At 43.5% G+C, this 25,971-nt stretch overlaps 1 protein-coding gene across 1 annotated transcript in view; it reads left to right on the top strand.

The window, feature by feature from the left end:
- Positions 1–25,971, top strand: part of ABTB2 (ankyrin repeat and BTB domain containing 2) — a 193,122-nt gene that overhangs the window by 119,129 nt on the left and 48,022 nt on the right. Inside the window, exons 2-3 of the mRNA XM_074955260.1 lie at positions 12,882–13,028; positions 15,892–16,102. Coding sequence (XP_074811361.1) covers positions 12,882–13,028; positions 15,892–16,102 — 358 coding nt within the window. The remainder of the gene's footprint in view (positions 1–12,881; positions 13,029–15,891; positions 16,103–25,971) is intronic.

The following is a 25,971-nucleotide window of genomic DNA, read 5'->3' as shown; positions in this document are numbered from 1 at the left end:
GCTGTGCGTGCAGGTTAATGGTGGTCTGACCAGTTTACCTCTCCTGACTGCATTGTTTATTGTAGTCGGAGTGTCAACAGAGTACAGTACATTGGAAGTTAACTGTGTGTGTGAAACTGCAATGTACTGTATGTGTCATTTATTTCAATTGCTTTTTTTTAAATAAATGGCCCTAGAGATGAATGTTCCTTGAGTTTCACATCGGCTAGACATAGATTAGCTTTAGTCAATGACTGACAATCCCATCCTTTTATGAGTCATTTGTGTTTACCTGTATGGCATGCACATGACTATCTAATTGAGACATCAGCCTGACCCCTCCATAGTCCACTTTCATAGACTGTATCAAGTGAACTGAGTCAGAGGCAACGGTGCTACAACTTACTCGTTCGTATACAGAGCTGGGCGAGAAACCGATTGTTCAGTTCACTGGCAGTTTGTTCTGAAAAATCAAGAAAAAATGTGGTTCAGGGTAAATTGAATCCAGACATTTTTGGCAAATTGAAGAATTCTACGAAGTCTGTTTCATGTCTAAGGAAACATGTTATGTTGTTTGACCCAAAGCATTTTGTTTCTGGGAATCTTGAAAGGACTAGAGTCACAAAATCACCAGAGGAGGAGGAGGTGGAGGTGGTGCCCTCCTTTATGGCCTTTGTCCTAATGGTTAGGGCACTCAGTGGCATGTGGGAGACCCAGGGCCTAAATGGTGCTTAAATCCCCTTGTGAATCTAGCCACTTCTCCCTCTCTCTCTCCCCCCACCCCAATCTAGCAAATCTGTGTCAAATTCACAAATAGTTTTGTGAACTGAAACTGCATTTTTTGGTGAATAATCTATTTGAAAAATGTTACCCGGTTCTACACATCTATTGTAATGACAGTATCGTGTATTGAGCAGTTCTGATTCTGTCTGGTACCACTGTGCATCATAGGGACTATACTGCTAATGGAGATTATCCTTCGCTCACGTGGTAGTCGCCTGTCCTTTAGGAACAGGAGGATCTGAATTCTGTCACCATGAAGTTCTTATTTGGTCATGGATTTGTTACAATATTAGGTATTAAAAATATGTGTAGAGTGAGATACCATTAGTAGCGACCTACAGTGGTTTAAAGCAGCTCATACCTACAGCCTCCTAAATATTGGGAGGTAGTTAGAATTGCTTTCTAAATTGTAAAAGGGGGAGGAGGTCCTTTTGTAAAGCTTTATTTTTTAATTTGAGATGTACAGAATTATTTATTTCTCATGCTTAGAGAATTCCAAATGATTGATGTAATTATGGTTTTGATGTTGATTAATAGATGATCTATTGATTTATTTTTAATGTTACTGTAATGGTATATGAAATCCAACCAGGAAAGACCAGAATGTGGATTAGTTTAATCAGACTAAGGTCTTAACTACCCAGGGAAATTGACTGGAATAACTATTGTGGAATATATTAATGCATATTAGCTATTCCAGAATATTCCTTCATGGCAAAAGTAGGACATAAGAAGGAGCCCCACCCCTCTCTGTGGCCCCGCCCCCTGGCCAAACTGAAAGCGGGAGCCGGGCCATTGGAAGAGATGCCCAGGGAGCCAAGGCCGCTGTAGGGAGCCCCAGACCCTCCATCTGCCCTGAGCCTCAGGCAGGCATAGAGTGGTGCTGCAGGAAATCCAGGACAAATGCTGTCCGGAAGTCATTCAGCCCAAGACTGGGACTTGAACTCTGCATTTTGGGACTGTCCTGCCCAATTCAGGATGGGTGGTCACCCTAGATGACAAGTAAATCTCTTATGGCATGTTTTGTAAGAGTAACTATGTAATCCCGGAGTCCTAGCCAAAATCTATTTTACCTGCCTAAAATCCATTCTACCTTCCCACATTCCCCTCTGTAGTTTCAACTGGATAAATCCTGTCTCTTCCTGTCCTAAGCTGTTACGTTGTATTATCATGCAATGTTAGAGCTACTGAGTTTCACCCCAAAGGTAGCTGCATTTCAGGTGGGGTGGAGTGGGGTGATCCTTATGCACACTTTGCAAAGCACTTTGGATTCTTTGGGGTAAAACTAAATTAAAGTTGTTAATGTTATTAACTAAAAAAGGACCATAAGAAAATTACTGTTGGTACATATTGGATAAGGGGACATTACTGAGGTGTGGGAATGATTCTGAATGAGTGGAGAAGTTAGATGATTTAAGAAAGCAGCAGCTGCCAAATCACCCTGGAGGGTAGGGAAGTATTATTCCCATTTTACAGTTAAGTGAACTGAGAAACAGGGAGATCTAGTAAGTTGGTCAAGGTCACACAGCAAGTCAGTGTCAGGCTTGGAAATAGAACCTTGGCAGCATAACACCAAGTCTCCTGCTCTACCCATTAAACTGCACTCACTGTTGGCAAGTGTGTCTGTTTTCTTCACTTCTTCCAGAAGGCTTGTGGCAAATATACTGTGCCTCATAAAGCTTCTCTTCATTTGTCCATGTGATATTTACAGCCCTGTACAGGGTTCGCTCTTTAATGAGTCTAATTGGAATCTGAAAACAGAAATTTGTAAAAGCACAGGGGGTTTATTCCGAAACCTATTGTTAGAGCTGAGTTGCAGGATCCTATTATGCCCTCAAATTCCACATGGAAATTACGATGCCTTGAATGCTGGTGATCTTAGAGAGAATGGCCCTGCGCTTGGAGATTGTGTTTGTTGAGCACATCAGATTCTTTTCAAGTAGCTGCAATGGTTGCACTACAAAAAATTTACATTTCTAGAAATTGAGGGAAAATTATTAAAGTTTCTCTGTGTCTTCTTAATGTATTATGATGACATCAAAGACCACATTTTCAAATGACTTTATCATAGCTTGTAAAACAGTGAGCATAGTTTTCCAGACCCAAGTTAAAACACAGCCATGCCACTTATTTAAAATCTGGGCTAGTTGACAATAGAACAATGATTCAATATCGGCAAATTTGGTCTAACCAGTGGCTCTGAATGCGGAGATGTGGGCAATGCAGAGATCTGGCACTAACTCCCTCCGTGAGCTTGGACAACTCACTTCAACTCTTTATGACTTTTTTTCCCCATCTATGAAACTGAGGTAATGATGGTGGCCCTCTGGCCACAGCACTGAGAGCCTCAGATAAAAGGTGATGTATAATAACAAAAGAAAGCCATACTGGGTCAGACCAATGGTCCATCTAGCCCAGTATCCTGCCTTCCGACAGTGGCCAGGGCCAGATGTTTCAGAGGGAATGAACAGAACAGGGCAATTATTGAGTGATCCATCCCCTGTCTTCCTGTCCCAGCTTCTGGCAGTCAGAGATTTCAGGACACCCAGAGCATGGGGTTGTGTCCCTGACTGTCTTGGCTAATGAACTTATCTAATTCTTTTTTGAACCCACTTATACATTGGCCTTCATAACATCCCTTGGCCATGAGTTCCCCAGGTTGACTGTGCGTTGTGTGAAGAAGTACTTCCTTTTGTTTGTTTTAAACCTGTTGCCAATTAATTTCATTGCGTGACTCCTAGTTCTTGGGTTATGTGAAGGGGTAAATAACACCTTCCCTATTCACTTTCACCACACTCGTCATGATTTTATAGACCTCTAGCATATCCCCACTTAGTCATCTCTTTTCTAAACTGCACAGTCCCCGTCTTTTTAATCTCTCCACATATGGAAGCTGTGACATACCCCTAATAATTTTTGTTGCCCTTTTCCAATTCTAATGTGTGTTTTCTGAGCTGGGGATGACTGGAACTGCACACACAGTATTCAAGGAGTGGGCATACGATGGATTTGTATAGTGGCATTATGATATTTTCTGTTTTATTATCTATCCTTTTCCTAGTGGTTCTTAACTTTCTATTAGCCTTTCGGACTGCTCCAGATTGCAAAGTATGTTTATGATGATCTTTATGGAAACTTACCTGGTTTTCCATTATCCTTTAAAATACCAGCTCAGGATATGCGTTCATCAGATTATATAAAATTAAGCAACTGGGGTCAGACCAGGTCAGTGGTTAGACAGGAGACCTCCAAGGAAAACTCACCATGGTGTGGGAAGTCGGACTGGTGATTGAGTAAGTAGCATGCTTCTCTCTGAGACAATAACCAATGCCCCGTTGCTGTGTTTGCTGGTAGTGTGCTGCCCTTCTGCCATCTTCATGTCAGCTTTTGAATACGATGTAAAAAAGAGGCTCTATCCACTCTTGATCATCTAGAATGCCATTTGTCCCAGCCACGCTATGGAACTTCCAGTACCTTACCCCTATACCTCCCACCTCCAGCACAACCCCAGCATTTTCAATGGTCCACTCCTTTTCCCAAAACAGTTATTTGATGCTGATGTAGCATGGCAGACATGTTCCACCCCAGAGATGATTGTATTTCAAGGATGGGTGAAATAAAAACCTGTTAGTGTTTTCTGACAGTCCAATATTAGTAGAAAGCATGATTAGTTCCGTGAAATTAGCCAGGCATTTAAGGATTTGTGCTGACTTACAGATTTTCTGCACTATAATGTACACCAAATGTTAGTGTAATAGCTCCCCTAGAGCTGCAGAGTCCGTAAACTCTGATTGTTCCAATACTTATGGAACATTGGGGCTGGTGAGCCAGGTTATAGCGGAGAGATAATGGACTTTTAGGGTGTCCTTAAGCCTGCAGTTTTGGGGCATCTTTATGCTTGAGCCACATAATGCCTATTGATATTTTGCTAATAATGACCAGATTGTTTTCTAGAAGACAATGCTGGCTCTTGATAACATGTTACTTAAGCCCAGACAAACTATGGCTGCCAGTATTAGTCTTTGATGTGTGCATTAGGACACAAAGTATGTTCCACTCATGAAACTGAGAGCTCTGCCTAGAGCTAAATGTAGTACAGATCGGCACCGTAAAAGTTTCCCCACACTCCCCCACCAAAAGTCATGACCTTCAACACCCACAACTGTTCCAATCTTGGCAACAATTCCTCACCCTGGCCATCACCCCTAAATCCTGACCTACACTTCTCCTCCTATTTTAGTCTAGCCCCCAAATCTCTATCCCCTCATCTCTACAAGTGTCCTGACTACAGCACCCCCTACTCTCCCATTCCTGGCTATGCTTGTGCACCACAGTCCTGACTGGTATTGTCAAATGGAGCCCTGGCTGGCCCTCAGAAGAGGCTGCCAGTTGCGCATGTATGTGAGGGGCCTGGTGTGGAAAGATGGCCACAAACAATCAGTGTGAGACCACAAAACTCATTTTAATGTGTGGGTGTGTGAATTGATCTGATCTGTACCCAGCAGTTTCCAGAACTGAACAGTTAAGACAGTGGCTCTTAAACTGTGCACCACTGTGCACTTGTAGATAATCCAAGGACCCTTCTGTCTCAGTGCTTAAGCCTTTCTTTCCCTCCCGCTGTCTCCTTCCTGCATTTGTTTTGAATTAAGGTATGATTGTTAAATGTGGATGCTCATACATATGACTGGTTTTGATTTCTCTTGCTGCTGACAGAGCCCCACTGAATGATGTGCCCATCTGTTTTGTAATCACTTCATGCAAAACTGTTACTTTCCCATTAGTTAGCAGTTATAAGCACTCTTCTCCCATTGCAAACTTCTTTCCCAACTCCTGTCTTCCTATCAGGGTGATACATGACTGTATTTGATCTCAGAACCTGACATGTTTACATTTGTATATGTTAGCGGAGGAACACTTTGGTTGGCTGGTTTCCTTTGGTGTACTCTGCTGTCAGAAGGAACAGTAGACTATCGCTGTGATGATGTCAGATTTCATAAAACCAAGTAGGCTTGAGCTTTTATAGTACTTGGATGAGAGCCTGCCAAGGAGAAAAATAAGAGGTCCAGGAGATGGCAGTGACTTGGTAGGTGGTGCTCTTTGTTCTGAGTCCGTTCTGAATCAGTGTAGCATGGCACTGCATTGCGGGACAGAAATTAATGGAGTCCCTCACCACTCAAGATGTTTAAGATTTACGGCACTTTTTGTAGAAAAAGGACATCTGTCTCTGTGTCCCACCCAAACGGGGCAATTAGAGTTGCAATTGGATTAGAGCAGTGGTGGGCAACCTGTGGCCCGTCAGGGTAATCCACTGGCAGGCCATCAGACAGTTTGTTTACATTGACTGTCCACAGGCACAGCCACCCACAGCTCCCAGTGGCCACAGTTTGCCGTTCCCGGCCACTGGGAGCTGCGGGAAGTGGTGCGGGCCAGCCGCTACTTCAAACAGCTCCTATTGGCTGGGAATGGTGAACCACAGCCACTGGGAGCTGCGCAAAGCTGTACCTGCGGACAGTCAAAGTAAACAAACTGTCTCATGGCCCACCAGCAGATTACTCTGATGGGCCACAGGTTGCCCACCTCAGGATTAGAGTCTTCTTGATTTCCTAGGTGAAATCCTGGCCCCATTGAAATCAATGGGAGTCTTGCCATCAACTTCAGTGAGGGCAGGATTTCACCCTTCTGTCTCTAAAATGTTAGTTCTACAGGCCTACTGGATTCAGTTAACATTTGACCTTTGTAAATGTTCCGTATGGAACTAATCACAAGACATATATTGCAAAATTGTCTTGATGCCCATGACAGAAGACATTTTTCTTTCTTATTTTTTATATTCTTGATGTATCCTGTGTATTATTTACACTTTTTGTTTTGGTGCATATGTGACTCATACAAAATGTATCATGATTAAGGATAGGTAAATGGCTAGATATGATCCTGAATCTAATGAGTGCTCCCAGAGCTGTCAAAAATTCATCTTTAGGTTTAATTTCCTGAAATGGATCTTTGTCTCATGTTTGTTTTGTTTGTTGATGTTATGGTAATGTCTAGGAAGTCATGAACCCCACTGTGCTAGGCATTGTACAAACAGAACAAAAAGATAGTCCTTGTTTCAAAGAGGTTATTTTTGTTCTGCCCAGAGGAAAGATATATAAAACAAATGCAATTTTACTGGTTTCATCTAAAAACAAGTTAAAGCGCAACATGTAACCCCCTCCTTCTCTCCATACTCCCCAACGTATGCCCCATGGGATAGCGATATCTGTGTTCGGTAGCTTAATATATCCTGAACCAAGCTCTTTAGACTTTGTCACACCTTTCTAACATAGAGTTAGTGCCCTATGCAATCTCCACAAGGAATCCCAGATGGCAAAATTCCATTGCTTTTCAGACCAGTCTCACTGGCTCTTTACCACTTCTGAAAGGCTACCTCTAAACATCATGTAACCATTTGGAAGACCTCAAAGAGCTGACAAGATAGTCAAGAAGCTGTCTTCCAATGTGAAAGATTTAAATTACAGCAGATTTCTGTACCAACTGCTTTAAAGTGCTATGAAGTCCAGAAAACACAGTGAAAATCTTCCCATTGGAGAGTCCTTTTCCATAAACATCACATGCAAACAACTTGGAGAGCGTAACAACGTAAAGATAAAATGTCATGGACAAGGATTTTGATCCCTCTAGTGTGAAATCTCCAAACAAAATCCAGTCAAAACCTCCTAGTTCACCTTTTGATGCCAAACCATAATTGTCATGTGACTGATGCCAAGCTGCAAATTATCCCAGCTTCACTCAAAATTCAGCCCAGGAGTCACTCGTCAAGTTCTCAAACCTTTCGAGAAACATGACCTGAGCTTTGAGCTTGAACCAAACCCCACATCAGGTGGAAACTGCAGAGTTGCATGGCCAGCTTGCCTGGGAAGTGATGGCCCACCAGCCATAACAGCATCCCCACTGCACCACTAAAAGCAACAAGATGTCGAATGGTGTGAACATTTTTTGTTGGTGGTGTTTTTTGTCTGTCCCTTGACTCAATTAAGATTGCAGAAGCATTTTTCAGTTGCTCTTAAAAAGCATCAGATTACAGACAACAATTCAAAAACCTTCAGGCTAGCAGAATAGTTTCATTCTGAAGAACTGCTTCACCCAGTAACTGGAACTCCACCCAGTAACTGCCTTTTAAGAGCCCTGGAGCAGATTTCATATATTAAAAGGAGGTAGAATAAACCCTGCTTTATTCCCAGTTGCTATTTCAAAACCTATGAAAATATCAGAAACTAAGTACTGTTGTTAAACCTTGCCTTGATCACAGAACTATGAAGGTGTTTTCAGTTGGGCTGCTGTATGTAGTGCTACCTCCCAATAATCTCGGGAAAAGCTGCTGCTTAAATTGTTGTGATTTTAAGGCCTGATCCATGCCACACTGAAATCAGTAGAAAGACTTCTGTTGACTTCATTGGGAGTTGGATTAGCTCCTTAATCTCTTTGGCAATAAATAAATATATATAGTTTTGTGGCCAAAATACCAGGGCATGGCAAGGAATGGATGAGAGTCACACAATGTAACCCATACAACAAAAAAATATTTTTAGAAAACAGTGTGCTGTTGATGGATCATTGCAGCATAGTAATTAAAGGTTATTTTGGGTTGTTATTTCGTGGGGGAAATATACCCTTGAAATTCATGTCAACTATAGTTTTACTCCCAGATTGAAAGTAAACAGAGAACGTTCAGGTACAAATTAATCTAATTGAGTTATATTTTGCTTATTTAGTTAGCCTTGATCAAAATCAATATAACCATGAATAAAAATGTATAAAGCCAAATCTAAATTCATGAACAGGCCCTACAAATTCAATCAGAACAATTTACACTTCATATTTTGCATTTTTATAGTATCTTTTATCTGGAAATCTCAAAACACTTTTACTGATATTAATTAAGATTTATAGCACTACTCTCGGATCGGTAACCATAATTAGCCCCATTTTATAGAGGAGGAAACTGAGGCACAGAGAAGCGATGAAAGTTGCCCAAGGTTGGTCAGTCAGTCAGCGGCACAGCCACTCTTAACTCCTTTTCTAACCATTTAGAATATGCTCCACTTCCACCTTTGCAAAGTCATGATACAAAAGTAAGGTAAGATGTTCACAGTCTGACGCATTCATAATACCTATCCCAGTGGCATGTAAAAGCATGTGACATTACCAAATCAGAATCACCATCAGCACCTCCAGCTCGGAGTGAGATTTATACATTATCCACATGTCTCTGAGAAGTAAAGTGAAGCATCTGTCTGAGTTTCTGCTTTTTTGTCAGATTAACACCGTTTCAGAAAATTATTCCACTTCTGGGTGGGACTGTGTTGTTATCTCTGCTACAGAACATTTCTGATATCTGCAATCAGAATAGCGTGTTGCAGTGCAGTTGACTCTATCCATCATGAAAACCATGTTTGACTCTTGTAGGTTAAAAGATACAAGATCAAATTTGGCTCCCAGTTACATGAGTCCAACCCTAATGGACTCAGTGTGGCTACAGATCCATCTGGGGCTCAGTTCCTCATCTGCAAAGTGGGACTAACAGTACTTCTCTACCTTCCATGAAGTGATGGGGACTACGGAAGTAGTACCAAAATTAGCACAGTAAAGTAGGCTGTAAACAAGCTGTGGTGAATATTATACTCTTGCTGCCCAGTCAGTCGCTCCTGTTAGTCTCTTGAAAAGTTGTGAGCAAAGTGCTCTTTCTCTCCACTACAGGACCCTTTCATCTCCAAGAAAGAACGCAGTGAGTGTAAAATGCAGTAATGAGTAAAAATGTAACCCTTATGAAAGAAGGGTACATGTGTGCACTGCTCTCTAATGAAGAGAATCAGAATTGCTCACATGTGTATCACAGGCCTATATGGCTAACAACTAGAGGAGATTCATGTCAATGGAATTGCAGTTGTTTACGGCAAGTATTGAAGTTGCCTTCTGGCCTTTTGCTTCCTTCACCCAGGCCACGAAGTGTTTCAGATGCCAGCAAGCTTGTTGCTCGCTGGGGGAATGGAATGTATTACTCTGGCCTGTTAAGGAAGGGTGCTGATGTGCTACATAGGAAGCTCTCTCCAGTCCTCTTCCAGAAGAATGGCTAGCGTGCTGTGGAGCCTTGCAGAAAGGGGAGGCTACAACAGGGGAAAAGGGGATAGTTCTCAGGACTCTGTCAGGGACTCAGTACCCTTCAATTGTGAAAAACGCACACACTGCTAAATTAACAGGAAACAAATTTTATAAATGCTATTGCTGTATATTAAGGGCCTGATCCCAAACCCATTTATATCAATGGAATACCGCCACAGACATCAGTGGGCTGTGGATCAGGCCTTAAGGACTTAATTCCATTCTCATCTCCCACTTAAGTAACAGGCATACCTCTCTCCCAGCCAGCGGAATCATTAGACCCTAAATATTTTGCCCTCTAATACTACTGTACTTCGTGGGCAGATATGAGTGACTTTTCCCAGTGAATAAATCACTTTTATTTCCAACTATTCCCAACAACTGCCAAGTCATAACCTGAAAAGCTGAGAAAATTTGCTTGATTTGTCTGCCCAGCTTAAATCATTCTACAAAATCTTTATTTGTAATTAAAACAAACCAACCAACTTTCAGTTGAAACCGTTGGGGGAGAAAGCAGAGGGGAGGGTGATCTGCACCGAAAGCTTTTTTTTGTCTGTGTGTGCCCTGCTTGTTTTATTAATGTAACTGCCCATTTCTGTTTCCACCTTCCTAGAGTTATGTGCTCCATTTGAAACTTTTAACAAATCAGCCCATTTTCCTTCTCCCACTGTTGTAAATTCAATCCATATGCCTTAAAATGTCCTTTCATAGGACTAACATGGGAAAAGGAAGTGGGCTCACACTCTGTGTAGGGGGCTGCAGTGTAGTGAGTGAGCGCTTCCAGTTTGCATGTGTTGCTTCTATTAATTCTTAGAACTCGAGCTTCCTAATTATTCAGATTAGAGACCATTGGCAGGGTTTTCTGCATTAGCCAACAGTGATGTACAGTGCAGAGACACAGCAGGATAAATCATTCCCTTATCCTCAGAATGTCTAGGAAGTTCTTGATGCAATCGTTGGCTGTGCCACTGAACAGGATGTGAAGAGGAGGTGTCTTGCTGAATGGGAGAGGGAGGGAGAGATCAATTCTGTATAAAATCTCAAAAGAAAACATCAAGACAAAGTAACAAAGATCTCCCAGTGTGGTGCAGGTTAATTGGTAATTATCTGCTTGATGGGAGGCAGGGGACTGACATGACAGGAGGTGGCTGCAGATTTAGAATGAAGCACTCTCCACATCTAGGACTGGAACAGTAGGTGTATTGCATGACAGTACTGAGCAGAGCTGTGTGGGGACAAAAGACTGAATAGCTTAGGGTGCCACAGATCAAGATTGAGATATGTTGACAGAGAAGTGTATGGGGTCCCAGGTCTGGAATAGCAAGGAATTGTGTGATGGATCCAGGAGTGGAATTATGGGAGCTGCTGCACATCAGGATTCCAGTGCAATGGTTGAATTGCCTGTGTAAGCTCGCTCAGTGCCTGTGGACGTTACAACAGGCTCTAAACAGTACTTCCAGTCGCACCAAACTCTCACCCAATTTGGCTCTGTTTTGTTATAGACAAAGGAAGAACTGTGAAGTGATACACAAAGCAGATTGAAATGGAGTACTTGTGGCACCTTAGAGACTAACAAATTTATTTGAGCATAAGCTTTTGTGAGCTACAGCTCACTTCATCGGATGCATACAGTAGAAAATACAGTGGGGAGATTTTATATACACAGAGAACGTGAAACAATGGGTGTTACCATACACACTGTAACGAGAGTGATCAGGTAAGGTGAGCTATTACCAGCAGGAGAGGAAAAAAAAACCTTTTGTAGTGATAATCAAGGTGGGCCATTTCCAGCAGCTGACAAGAACTTGTGAGGAACAGTAAGGGGGGGGGAAGCAGATTGTGGGTTCTGATCACCACTATATAAATTGCTTTTATGTTATTGACATAACTAGTCATTTTACATCAATGCTCTTGTAAAGAAAGTGAAACGGTTTTAGAAACATGCTTAACAACCAGAGAGAAAGAGAGTGTAAGAGAGGGAGAGGTGTTTCTAATCGAACTTTCTATTTGGGTCATTTGTAGAAATGCAAATAAATGCTTTTATGGGCCAGTTTTTCAAAATCCGCTTCTAAGAGTAATCTTACCTGCCCAAATGTTCACAACACATAAAAAATTTAAACTTGTGCGTTCAAAACTGCCTACTGTCAGCTGCACAAATGAGATCATTAATGACCGGGTTTTCAGAGATGCTGAGAATCTTCAGTTCCCATTCACCTCAGCTGGACTTGGCAATTATGCTCAACAACCTTAAAAATCAGGCTATTGCATCCAACAATCTGATTACAGCTATGCAAGTTCAGCCTGTGGGCACACAACTTCATTTTTGCATATACAGTTTTAGGGTATGTCTACACAGCTAAATAAAAAAAAAAAAAAAAAAAGACCCATGGCAGTGAGTATCAGAGTCTGGTTCAACTGACTTGGGCTTGCGCTGCGGGGCTAAATATAGCAGAGTAGATGCTCAGGTGAGAGCCTGGGCTCTGAAATCCAGCAAGGGGGGAGGGCTTTGGAGCCCAAGCCCAAACATCTACACTGCTATTTTTGGCCCTGAAATGCAAGCCAGAGTCAGTTGACCTGAACTCTGAAACTCACTGCCGTGGGATTTTTTTACTGTGTGGACATACCTTTAAAGGCTTCTTTAGATTCTCCAAAGCTTTTGTTGTAATTTTACAATAAAATAATTTTACAAACTCTTTGTTCCCAGCATTTACAGGCTGCAAACAGTATCTGTGTTTGCTCCCTAGAGCCCAGCAGCTCCGCTTCTGCCAATCAGCAGAATTAATTGGTTCCAAAGACCTTCTGAGCACTGTGGCTGAGTGAGCAGCATGCATTGAATTCCCCAGTCACCACTACAAACAGAAATCAGTGCTTTCAGTATTTCCATTCCATCCCTGAATGGTGGAGTATTCCCCGGCCCTGCAATTTCACTTGTAACAGGCCTGTTCACTTGCTCTCCCCAGGTGTGCTGTCTCTGCCTGCCTACTTCAGCCCCTACAATGATGGCTCCATAAGCAGTGATGGACGGGCCGATGCTTATGCCCAGCTGGAGCTCCGAACTCTGGAACAGTCTCTCTTGGCGACTTGCGTTGGAAGCATCTCAGAACTAAGTGAGTTTCAGCTGTAACTGATCGTTTGTTTAAACAAAATATAAGGCCTGCTGCTATTGAAGTCAATGGCAGTTTTGTCATTGGCTTCAGCATGAGCGGCATTGGTTCCATGTTATGTAAAATTTGATTGTTTCAGGGTGCTGTTCGTGGAAATCAGATTAGGATGTTTTATGCTTAATTTATGCATAAAATGTCCCTCTTCCAGCATTTTATTCTTTGTCTTAGTGACTTCAGTGCTGGTGAAAGATCTATTTACTAGCTATGTAGGTGCTTAAATGGCTTTCATCAGCCTAATGTCGGAGCACCAGATTAACAGCAGTTAGTCAAGTGGCCACAAATTCACTTTCTAGTTGTCATACACTAGTAAAGTTTGGATGGCAGACGCTCCAGGGGAAAGTTTTTTGTTTTAATTTAAAATATAAAAATGAGGAGGAGGGAAATCCTGAGAATGCTTCTGATATAATCAATTTCGTAAATCTTTTTTTGTTAACAAACCCCAGATTTTGGGCCTAAACTACTTGACAGTGCCCCTTTAAAATAAACCAAAATGATTTGTGTTTTCCTGGCCTGGTTTTCCTTGCAAAATTTCTGCTGGCACCACTGTCCCAGTCCCCATGATCTGAAGGCTAATGAATATCAGGGGTTGGCCAGGCCCAGAGCTTGTGGTTTCACCATTTATTTTGCAACTTGCCTTAATTTGAGGTTTTTCAAATTCTTTTAACACACCTCTATTTATGCTGGAACACAAGGGAGCTTTTGTAGCATGGGCCCATGATTGAATGCGGCTTCCTCTCCCTCTTTCCTAGTCCCTGCTTTGGCCAGCTTAGTCATTACGTCTAGTGAATGGATGTCCTGATATAGTCACCTACTGATTTTAAAATATGGTCTGGAGGTTGCCAAAGAAGTAGGGAGTGGGATGTTATTCTTTGCTGAAAATTTGAATTCCAGATGCATTTCTTTTCTGATCATGCGGGATTCCGGATTAGCACAGAAGCTAGAAGATGCATAGGACTCTTGTAAGAATGTTTGGGTTTTAGGGAAAGATTCAGGAGCAACAGAAATGGGAAAGGCAGAGACATTAGGAGGTTTTTTCCTCTCTGGAGTCTACTTGTAAAATGAATTTACTATGCGACGAATGAGTGCACAGCTTCACGTTGCAAAGTGAGGTTTTAACACCCCATCGATCTGACTCACTAATAACTGCATAATGCTCAGACATACAGTAGCCATGTGTTTTCCCCAGCCTGTGTAATATCAATCCCTAAAGTGTTCAGCTGGAGGCATCGTAGTAAACTTGGTCTTTTTGCTGTTAGACCTAAGTGGATTAGCATCATCCTAAGAACTGCACTGGGAGTCAAGGTGGGGGTGGGAGGGGGGTGAATTCACATTTTGTGTGGCTAAGTTCAATGCGCCATCTCAGACCCAGCTTGGTGTTGGTGGCTATTTCAATTCCATCCTTTCCCAGCATTGTAACCATAGAACACAATGGAGGAACATTTCCTGTGAGGATTCTAGAGGACGGTAGAACATAAAGCAACAGAAGATTCCCAGGGAAAAAAGAGATCCTGTGCCTATATGGTATTCTATAGTAGTGGTTCAGACTAGTGCTGCGGGAATACCACTGCTGTAAATTGTAACACTTGAGGCCTTTACTGTCAGGCTACTGTAGTGTTTGTAACGTGGGGTGTAGTATGTTTAAAGCAAGTGTCAGCTGAAGAGCACTTGGGATTTATATAACCAAAGGTGTTCTCTGCAGGTGCTAACCCACAGCAGCTTCCTGTTCTGAGGGGGAAGGGTTAGTATCTTCTTAGTAGCAGCTGTGTAACATAGATTTTCCCCCTCCCAGTTGCATGGTCAGGAGTCTTCCAATGTATTGACACAGGACGGTTGACAAGGGTTCAGAATCCCCAAGAACTGAGCAGCTCAGAAGACACTGGATGCTTTCTCCTTGAGTTGAGACCTTTATGAGGCTCAGGGAGAGACTTCCAGCAAGGTCTGTGAAAATCAGAGAGAGAGAGAAATATAAGGACTGGCCCTTTAATAAGGGAGATGGATGTTGTTACTCTTTGGAAGCAATCTTCAGCTAGAGAACAGTGAGGAGGATAAGAGAAGCAAACACCAACAAGAAGGGACTTCCAACTAGGACAGAGGCTTTCCTCTTTCTGTCATAAGAACCTGGACAGACAGTTGGGACTTGAGGGCTAGTTAGGTGGGATCAGATGGCTCCAATGTAGGGAACCGGTCTGGCCTCATAACATGTAGAGGACAGGGAGAACCAAAACAAGCAACCTACATGGACGCTGCCTCTGTCCCCTTGCATAAATTATGTTCCCAACCCAGTGCTGATGTAGGATCTTACAAAGTGTGTTTCATTAGCCAAAGGCAGGCAAGAAACCCATGGATGTGGCTTCAGAAGAAAAGAAACAGCATTAAAATAGCAAAGAAAAATAATGCAAAGTCATCACACCGATCCCAGATGACAGGCAAGTTTAGCTACTTAGATAGTAGTTTAATTCTACCATGACTTGTCTAATGACTAGGAATTTAAAAGGTTAAATTTCCATTGCAATAAACCAGTGGTTCTCAACCTATTTAACATTGTGGGCCACATCCATTACTATCTGTGTGGCCCTGAGGATGTCACATGGGCCGCAGCTCTGTGCTGATTGGGCCACAGGTTGAGAACCACTGCAATAAACTATAAAATGGCAGCTCCAGGACCTGCCTATTGGCTTAGTGGGTAAATAATAATTACACACAAAGAAGGCTTTCTCAGTTGCCAGTGATTTTATTTAGCTGAAAAAATAAGCATATGGGTCTGGATGAACATTCAGAAATGCTTTTCCTGTCCCCTTTTGTGCAGGTGACTTGGTATCGCGAGCAATGCACCACATGCAATGTTTGAACACCCTCCGCCCTGGCATGAGCCCTATCCGGCAAACCAGGCAACAGCAGCCCATTACCTGGTCCCCTGATGCCCTCCATACCCTCTACTACTTCCTACGCTGTCCTCAGATGGAGTCCATGGAGAACCCCAACCTGGATCCGCCAAGGATGACCCTGAACAATGAACGGTAGGGAAGTCTGTTAACTGTTAGCAGTAAGGAAATCAGGCCAACAAGGCCTCCTTTTGCAGAATAGCTCAGGGCTTATGTGCAGTGCAGTTCGTTTGCAGGAGGCTATCTATCAGGCATCAGTTATTCCTGCTGTCCAGCCAGCATGGGTCATTAGTCTTGCCAAGTTTACAAGGTGTTGGAATTGGAGCTGGGAAGCAAGCTGCTTTCTCAGACAGTCTTTTCTGAGCAAGATGTATACTGTATATCGCCAGCAAGGCTTGTCTAGGGACATTGCCAGGAGTGCATGTGGCTGCCTAAAGCAGTAAAGACCTTACCAAAGAAAACGTTACCTTCCCAATACCACTGATTAATGATTGTCATCATTCTTGGGAATACGAAGGTTGATTGCAGTGGAGAGCCTGAGAGGGGGCTTATTTCGGTTGCTGCTACATGTCTAGTAGGTGGGAAACTTACACAAGAAGTCAATACACCAATAAAAACAAAAGGGCCACTCTTACTCGTGTCAAGTAGTACCTGACTCTGCAAGTAGTCTTATTATTAGATCTGGCTGGAAATTTTCCAGTGGAATATTTTTTAATCAGAAAAGGTTGATTTGTCTAAATTGAAACGTTCTGGGGGCATGTATTGATTTTTTGACTATATTCTGACAGAAACCCTGCAGGTTTCTGATACAGCTCTGCCTGCCAGCCAGGTTTCAAAACCTGCCTGGGTTCCTGCTGACTCACCCACCCAGCTCCTCAGCAGCCCACCTGGCAGGCTGATGGGGAGCCTGGGAGTCCAGCTCCTAGACTTGCAGCTCTTTGCTAGCCTGGACCTCTAGGGCTTCCCGTCTTTCTGGTTCCCAGGGTCCCTGGTTTTGGGGCAGCCCACCAGATGGACTGCCCCTGAGCTAGGGCTTCCAGTATCCCAGCTCTTCAGCAAAACAAAACTTTGGTATTCACATTCCACAAGCAATGCTGAAATTTCATTTTTGTTCCGTTTTGGAATTATTATTTTTTTAAATTTCTGAATGCCCCATGGAATAGGAATTCCAGTTTCTGGCCAGCTGTACCCAGGACATGTTAGTGTGCCTTCTGCTGTGTGGTTCATTGTCAGCCTGGCAGAAAGTCAAGCACACAGCATATCCCTTTGTTCCTTTTGAGGGCAGTCTCTGGTTGAGAAGCATCCTAGGCTTGCAATGTGTTAGATTCCAACTCCCATGCCAGGTGGCCACATTCTCAAAATGAAAATGCACAGGAGCAGGGGAAGGGATGATACCTGCCACAGATTTATTAATACTGTGGCCCCTTATTCCAACACCAATGTCCTCTATTGACCCCAGTGTCCCCCTTGTGCTGAGTGGCAGCAGATGTCCAGGGCCTTATAGGTCAGTTCTCCAGTGAAAGAGAAATTGGTGATATGGAATCCAGATATACTCTAAGCGTAAATTTGCTTTATTTGCACACATTCGCCAGTCCTGGGATGAGATGGTCGAACAGCATGCAGGGCAATCCCTTTTTTCAGGCATCACAGCCCAACCAGTGCCTGGTTCCCAAGGAGCAATTCTGCCTCAAGAATGGATTCTTATCAGAGCCCAAGGCAGACAGCAAATTCTCCAGCTGCTCACACGGCTCCCTCTCTCCCCAAGCTGCCTCTATATCCAATCTTGCGTAATCCAGCTAACAACAACCCAGCACAGCTTCCCAAGATTTACATGTCAGCCTGTCCAAAACTTGCTTGCCGGCTAAGAACTTGGAAGACTGTGTGTAACAGCACCACCAAGTGACACCTGCCGTAACAATATGATAAAAACAGATTATTCTACTGTCACTCTCAATCTCCCATTAATTTAAAAAGAGATGTTTTTAACTTACAATTTTTTTCTCACTTAAAAATAATAAAATAACAAATTTAACATCTAATGTCATTTTTAAAAGTTAGCTGAAAGTCACTTTAATAACACTAACAGAGAAAATAATTTATAAATCACAACAAATTGGCCTTTCCACACATCCCCGGACAGGGTCCTTCATGACTTTCTCTTCCCCCGTTTCCCAGTGTGGACATGGACCAGCCCATTTCATGCATTCACCCCTTCTCATCACCTTCTGGGCTGGTGCCGCTGCCAAGCCCCACTTTTGCAAGCCTGACTGTTGCTGCTGTTGCCATCGCTGCCAGCCAGGCCTCACTCCTTCAGGCCTGATGGTGGTGCAAGTGCCACTGGCCAAGCCCCGATGGTGGTGGGTGGTAAGTCTGCTGTAGCTGCTGTCCTCAGGCACAGGGGATAACAGCTTTTGAGCAGAGCCCCCAGCAGGACCCGTGGGTGAGGAGAGGTGCTGAGCATAAAAATGGGTGTCCCATTTCCTGGTTCCAGGTTTCCAGGACAGAATGCAGAAGTCTTGGAGGGAAAAAAGGACATCTGGTCACTTTATCCAAACAGCAACTGCTATAATTTCAGCCTGGGTGTCTTTATTGTAGATTTTATTTTGCAAATAAAGAGAGCACAATTATAAAATGTCCCTGATAGAGAAAGCAGAGTGCACATCTCAGTCTGAAAGATGTTCCCTCTTGAATCCCTTCACAACCCTACCCCTTAGCAGACTGTCAGGGAGGTTCCTTTGCTCATCCGGGCAGACTGTTACTATGTTCTTGTGGGGCACCAACCCCAATGGGGTCTCAATCTTATTGGCGTGCTACTGTATTCCAGAATAATAATTCTCTCTGTACTGATGCCTGATCTTCCTCCAGCAGAAACCAAAACCTTAAAAAGATCTGTCTGGTGGGAATAGAAGCAACTGGAGAGAACCAGTGTGAGCTTGTTATAGAAATAAGAGGAAACAGGGAATGCAGCAGGTTTCATTTTAAGTTGTTGTATCTAGATAGATAAAGAATAAAGTTACATGGTTAAAATAGGGAAGGGGATGCAAATGTAATAACTGCAAAGTTGGCCTACCAATCTGAAAAGGTCACACACAGTATGTCTACATTACAGTAGACATACCCAGTGAGAGTAGTTGATCAGAGTTTTATATGGGTTAAAACATGAATGCCGTCCCAGTTTTCCACTTTTCCTCCACACCTGCATCCCTTCTATGATCTCCAGAGCTGGGTTAGAGAATGCAATATCACAATTTCAATGCAAGCTGTATGTCTATTTTATGTTTAAATCAATACTAGATGCTGCATCAGCAGCAGGTTTTTGGAATATTTCTCACCACTTACTTCGGATCGAGACTTAGGTGTACAGGAAATTAAAAGTGATATTTAAAAAAAAAAAAATCAAAATTTTGGCATTAGAAAAAAAACATGAGCCTGAATATACCAGACTGAGCAAATGGCTTCAAACTTTGATGGAACCTGTCAAGCTGCCGGATATACCAACAGCAACTAACTTCCAACTCCACTTGGAATCTGTTCCAAGATATGTTTGTATGTGTCCATACCACACTGACCCCAATCCCTGTTATTTAACATGGCTAGTGGGGTAAATATTGCTGGGGACGCTTTGTAGGTGAGTCTGTTTATTCATTCCCAAGTAAAGGGAAAAGACAGTCCAGGTTGCATGAGTGTGTGCCAGGGCGCAGTCTGATAGATGAAGGCATTGATTCACCTACTCTGACTTGGCAAAGCTGTGTAGCCAGCCCTTTTATTCTTTACTGAGCTGTGCTAAATCAGCTGCAAACACTGCATTGCTCTATTGTGCATTTATGGTCTCTCTAGAATATACTTTTAATGTGTACTGCAAATCTGGGCTATTTTCTAATGAAAAATCTCAGTCATGAACCAGGACAATAATGCTGAAATGCTTTGCAATTGTTTGTGCTGTGGTTCCTGGGTTGCCGTGCAAAATCTATCAATGTTTTTAAAAAGCCCTAAATTTAGTAAGGAGGGAGATGATTATTAGAGTTACAGGTCTAGTCTTGTAAACTCAGCACTGATTTTGAGACGCTCTGAGCACCTGCAACTCCTATTTACTTCAGTGGGAATTGCTGTTGCAAATTCAAAGCTCACAACCTATTAGCCATTTGCTTTATCAGATGAGCTCTTTGTCAATCAGTTTTATGCCACCCATTACACTTATGAAGGGGCATACTATGAAAATCACTGCAAAATCAGGGTTGGAAAGGACTTTTTAGTGCTTCCCTCTGACACTGGGGGAATATAGAATTCACTATCCTAAAACCATCCCTGATGGCTGCTGTCATGTCTAGGCTGTCAAAATGGTGCTGAAAACATGTTGTCAAACTACAGAGCTGCTGATACATACAGACTCAGCACCCTACAACCAACTCATTCTGAGTGCAATTCATGTGTATGTGAGGGAGTGTGAGAATGCACATATAAAGGGGAAGTGTAAACTGTGTGTGAGAATCCCCATGCAAGTGGCCTGCACACTTAGGCCCCCTCTGTTCATAAGAACATGCAGGCTGCACCTCCTTGTCCATGGCAACTCCCTTAGCAGCCAAATTGATAGACCAAAAGTGGTGGCAGTTATTGAAGGGGTAGAGATAGTGAGAGCCATGTGGGAGTGAGAGAAGCTTGGGAGCCTCTCTGCAGGTTGGCAAGTGGCAGGAGCCTCCTATTTAGGACTCTAGTGTATATTTTCACATTGAAACCTGGGGAAGCTAGTTGGCTGGTGATGCGGCTCTGTGGTGTTCTGATTCCTGTCCAGAGGCAAAAAGCTGCAGTGAAGAGAGAAAACAGGCATCAGTAAGTAAAAAGCCTTGGAACATTGTCCCTGTTGAAAACAGCATGTTTGTTACATGATGTACTTTGAACCCCATCTTGGCCTCATCCTCTGCACATGCAGAGTACTGTCTGCTGCATTGTGCCAAATGAGACACCCAGGGAGGTGTTTTGCAATTTGCAAAGTGCCACACCTGTGAAATATCATGTCAAACCCTCTAGACAAGGATCTGAGATGTGAGTAAATCTTTGCATAGCAACAAATCCCAGATTGCCTGAGGGCGTCAGAGCTCATGAGTGTCATATCAGAACACATCTGCCTTAGTCACTGGCAAAAATCAGTATGCACCAGGCACTCATATCTCTTGGGTTTCACAAAGATTACACAGCAGCCAACATATTTTCGTTGTGTGAAGAACAAACAGGTGTGGCTCGCTCCTGAAGCTCCTGCCCTGTTTTTTCCCCTTGCTGATGTCAGTATGGCTCAGAGCAGTGGTTCCTAAACTGTTACTAAGGCGACTAACTGCATTTTGTCTTTTTTGTGGGGAGACCCACCATTACCCCTGCTCCCCTTGTCAGCCCTCTGGCCTCTGCTTTCCCTCTCCTCCCAAGCTTGGCTCTTCCAGCCCGTCCCCTCCTACAGCCCCAGCCAGCCCTTCTCTCTCCACAGCCGGGCCACCATGACTGCTGACTGTCCGTCCACTTGCTGGCTCCGGCCACTTCCTGCCTCGGTCCTGCTCCCCGTGCAGCTGCCTGCTGGGGAAGTGAGAGCAAGGGGCAGCAGCATGGAGGAAGCGACTGGCGCCGGGGAGCAGACAGCTAGCAGCCTGTCCCCACTGTGTGCGCCCCAGAGGTGCTTCCTCCATGCTGCTGCTGGCTGGATCACGCTCCCCAGGCCTCTGCTTGCTGCCCAAGGGAAGTGAGAACACAGGGCAGGGAGCATCTCTGGGGCATGTACAACCCACTTAAACCTTTCCCAGGACCCACTGTTTGAGAAACGCTGGCTCAGAGAGTAGCATTCTACATTCCGTGATCATGTCCAATGCTAGTGGGACTATGGGGCACTGCATTTTGAGAAGGACTATCCCATGTTAAACCAAGGGCCCTTTGCCCACATCTGCTAGCTTTCCAGGTGGAATTTAAAGATATTGTGGTGTTTTTCAAAGGAGTAGAAGATAACTCTGGTATCTGGCCAAGATAATAATACTTATCTCTTAGATGATAGATCTTCTGGAATACTTATCTCTTCATCCATAGATCTCAAAGTGCGTTACAAATAAAGGTGTCATTATCCCCATGTTACAAATGGAGAAACGGATTCACAGAGAGGTGAAGTGACTTGGCCAAGTTTGCAGAGCAGGGCCGTACCAGAGCCAGGAATAGAAACCATGGGCCCCATGTAACTCCTAGGCCAGTCTGCTCGCCACTGGACCATGCTGCCTCCAAAAGAGGATGGGGTGTCCAAGGTTGTGGGCGTGTTGTCACATGCCTGCAATGGTTGCTGCAGGGGAGAGAGCATGAACTTAGAGTAAGGAAGTAGAATGCAAGAAACTTGAGTTTTATTCCTTATTGTGCTGCTGATTTGTTATGTGACTTTGGGCAAGTCAGTTAACAGCTTCTGTATGGAGAGAGATTAAAAAGACTGGGACTTTTCAGCTTGGAAAAGAGACAGCTAAGGGTGGGATATGATAGAGGTCTATAAAATCATGAATGGTGTGGAAGAAGTGTTATTTACTCCTTCACATTACAGAAGAACTAGGGGGTCACCCAATTAAATTAATAGCAGGTTTAAACAAACAAAAAGAAGTATTTCTTCACACAACGCACAACCCGTGGAACTTGTGGCCAGGGGATGCTGTGAAGGCCAAAACTATAATCGGGATAAAAAAAGAACTAGATAAATTCATGGAGAATAGATCCATCAATGGCTATTAGCCAAGATGGTCAGGGATGAAACACCATGATCTGAGTGTCCCTAGCTTCTGATTGTCAGAAACTGGGAGAGGACAATGGGGGATGGATCACTCACTGATTGCCTGTTCTGTTCTTCCCCTCTGAAGCACCTGGCGTTGGCCACTGTCAGAAGACAGGATATTGGGCTAGATGAACCATTGGTCTGACCCAATGCGGTTGTTCTTATGTTCTTCCTATGCTTCAACTTCCCTATTTGTAAAAAGGGGATATGATACCTTCCCCACCTTCTTAAAATGCTTTGAGATCCTCAGGTGGAATGTAAGCCCATAAGCCCAAGATACCAATTTTCTGCAGTGGTTGTTTCTTGATAGCATTGCTTTGTAAAGCACTTTGGAATACTTTATTTTTAAGTCTAATCATGTCTATCATCACTGTCAGTGGAGCCAGTATTATCGGAGCTTTATGAACTGTCCAGGTTGCACATGTGTCATTTTATTCTGAATGGCAGAGAGTATATAACACTGTGTTGGCAGAGGCTCACAGTCTCTTCATGCATTTGAATCTCTCAATAAAAACTTTATTCCAGAGCTGATGGAGAAGGCCCCATTCAGCCAGCAGTAAAAATTCAGGACTTGCCAGCTTGATAGAAACTGACTGTTTCTAGGCTGAAAAAGCTGTGAGCACTGCAAAAAGCCATCCATGAGTACACAGGGGCCCAGCTCATGAGAACAAGAGAAACTGTGGTTCTGACTGCTGGCCACTGGAGGCCTTCAGAGTACTTATGTCAGATTTTGCTGTTCACTCAGAGGGGGCTGTTTTTGTGAAGTGACTGCCAACCAGGCCGCTATCAGTCAAATCCTCCCACCCCCAGTTGCACTGAAATGCCTCAGAATGGCTGATGCTCTTTTTGCTTTCAGCTGGGCAGCTGCTCTATGTACCAGGTTCAAAAGTGACCTAAGAATTTCCTACTTCAGAGAAGAGCCCCTCCCATCCGTTACCTCACTGGCTCCAACGGCCATGAATAACATTCAAGCCTCAGTTGCCAAAAGGGCCGAGCTGGAGCAATGTATAGACGTTATTGCCATCATCTGTTGCCTCTCAGTGCACACTGTGGTTTGCCAGGCAGCAGAAGAAAGGATGACCAGTTGAGACTAGCTGTTTTCCTTCTGTGTCTTCTGCTGTGTGGAGTATGTGCAGCAGTGTCTGCTCTGCAATGTGGTTCAGTGGAGAAGGATGAGAAATGCAGCAATGCTGATGCTCCCAGAACCCAGAGGAAAGGCACCAGCACTTTATGGTGCTAGCTTCTCTCAGGATTAAATGTCACTTAAATATTGAGAGGTTTCAGAGTAACAGCCATGTTAGTCTGTATTCGCAAAAAGAAAAGGAGTACTTGTGGCACCTTAGAGACTAACCAATTTATTTGAGCATAAGCTTTCGTGAGCTACAGCTGCATCCGATGAAGTGAGCTGTAGCTCACGAAAGCTTATGCTCAAATAAATTGGTTAGTCTCTAAGATGCCACAAGTACTCCTTAAATATTGAGACGAATGGCTTAGCTAGTTACAAAATAAAGAATTAGACATTTATTTGACAAAGTGTTGGAGCCCAGGGTTTCACTAGCTAGGAGAGAAACCAGAGATGGGCCCAAGTCATTAAGTCCAGATCCACAATCAAACCGCAGTCCAGACAGGCCTAAAGTTGATGTTTGCTCAGATTTGGAGGTCAGCCCATTGTATGCACAGTAGTTTGTGTATGTCTATCTTTAATCTAGGTAGCACAGGTAACAGTAGCAGTGAAGATGCGATGGCATGGACTTCAGAGGGGGGCCAGCAACCCTGGTAGGCACCCAGTGTCCCCAGTGGGCTTGTACTGGGGTGACTATCCAGTGCTGAAACCCATGCCACCACATCTTCATTACTGTTGTTAACCTGTGCTAGCAAAAGGGAGAGGTCTTCCCCCACGGGTAGTATTGCATGTTGAAGTGCTTAATGAGGAATTTGCACCTTCCTACGAAGCATCCAGCATTGCACAGAAGAAGATATAGTGTTCCAGCATGGCTACTCCTGTAGTGTTAGGACACCCACCTGGAAAATCTTCTCATTTTGCTTTTTGAAACAAAAAAATTAAAAATACTTTTTTCCTTATACACCCCTTTCATCTCATCGGTGAAGTGCTTAGGGACAATGTCAATTAAGCCTCTCAATCCTGGTTGGCAGATGTTCTCTTCCTCTGTGTACAGAAGACATCTAGCCAGTAAGAGAGTGACTGCATTCTAAACATTTATGTTTTAGGCTTGATGCAGGTGATACCCTTAAAACACTGCAGCGGTGCAGCTGCGCTGCTGTAGCACCTCAGTGAGGACCGTACTATGCCAACATGAGAGCTTCTCCCGTTGCTGTAGTTAAATCACCTCTGCGAAAGGCAGCAGCTGTCAACAGGAGAAGTCGTCCCATTGGCATAGCTGTCTACACCGGCGCTTAGGTTGATATAACTGTGTGGGGGTGCGGGGATTTTTCACTCCCCTGAGTGACACGTTTATACTGATGTACGTTTATAGACCTGGCCTCAGTAGCAATACTTTTACAGAAGTACTCTGGTCTCATGAAGTGTCATGTAGTGCAACAGCGGAACCACAAGCTGTCTCTTGGATCTCCTTGGAAGAATCCTCCCTGATGCAGGTTCAAGAGGGGGTTGGACTAGATGACCTCCTGAGGTCTCTTCCAACCCTAATCTTCTATGATTCTATGAAGATATTTGTATCCACATTTTTTTTACAGCCCTGTCTTGTTGCTCACTGCGCCCCATCTGGAACATAGTTTGATACATTCAGCTCAATAAGCCATGTTTCTGAGATTGCTGGCAATAATATTACGTTCTGAGATCTCTTGTCTGATGGGGCTGTTCTATCTAGGCCTGCCACATCAAGCACTTGAGAAACTGGCTATTGTTTCACTTTGAAACTGGCTTTATGGGTGTGTCATCCCATAGTTCACTGTGAAGTTCAGTCTTTCTCTTTCTGATTGGGAAACTGCATCTTGTTTTATGCCTTATTTTGATTTATGTCCAAATCTAGTTTCAGCTCAAGGGTAGCTGTAGCCATGTATTTTTCAGGCATGTGGAACTACTTGGATCTGCCCAATAAATGTACAGTATTGTAAAAAAGCCCTTCTATACTTCAACTTCTGGCAACCAGTGACTATTGAGAAATGCATAGGAGTTTCAGAGAGTTGATTTCATTCAAGTTCTAGAAGCTGATAGATTTAGATTTTTTTTTAATTTATGGGAGAT

The sequence above is a fragment of the Natator depressus genome, chromosome 6 (genome assembly GCF_965152275.1).
Source record: "Natator depressus isolate rNatDep1 chromosome 6, rNatDep2.hap1, whole genome shotgun sequence".
In the NCBI taxonomy this organism is placed as follows: domain Eukaryota; kingdom Metazoa; phylum Chordata; order Testudines; family Cheloniidae; genus Natator; species Natator depressus.
Note: the sequence above shows the minus strand (reverse complement) of the source record. Positions and strands in the feature narration are given on the sequence as shown.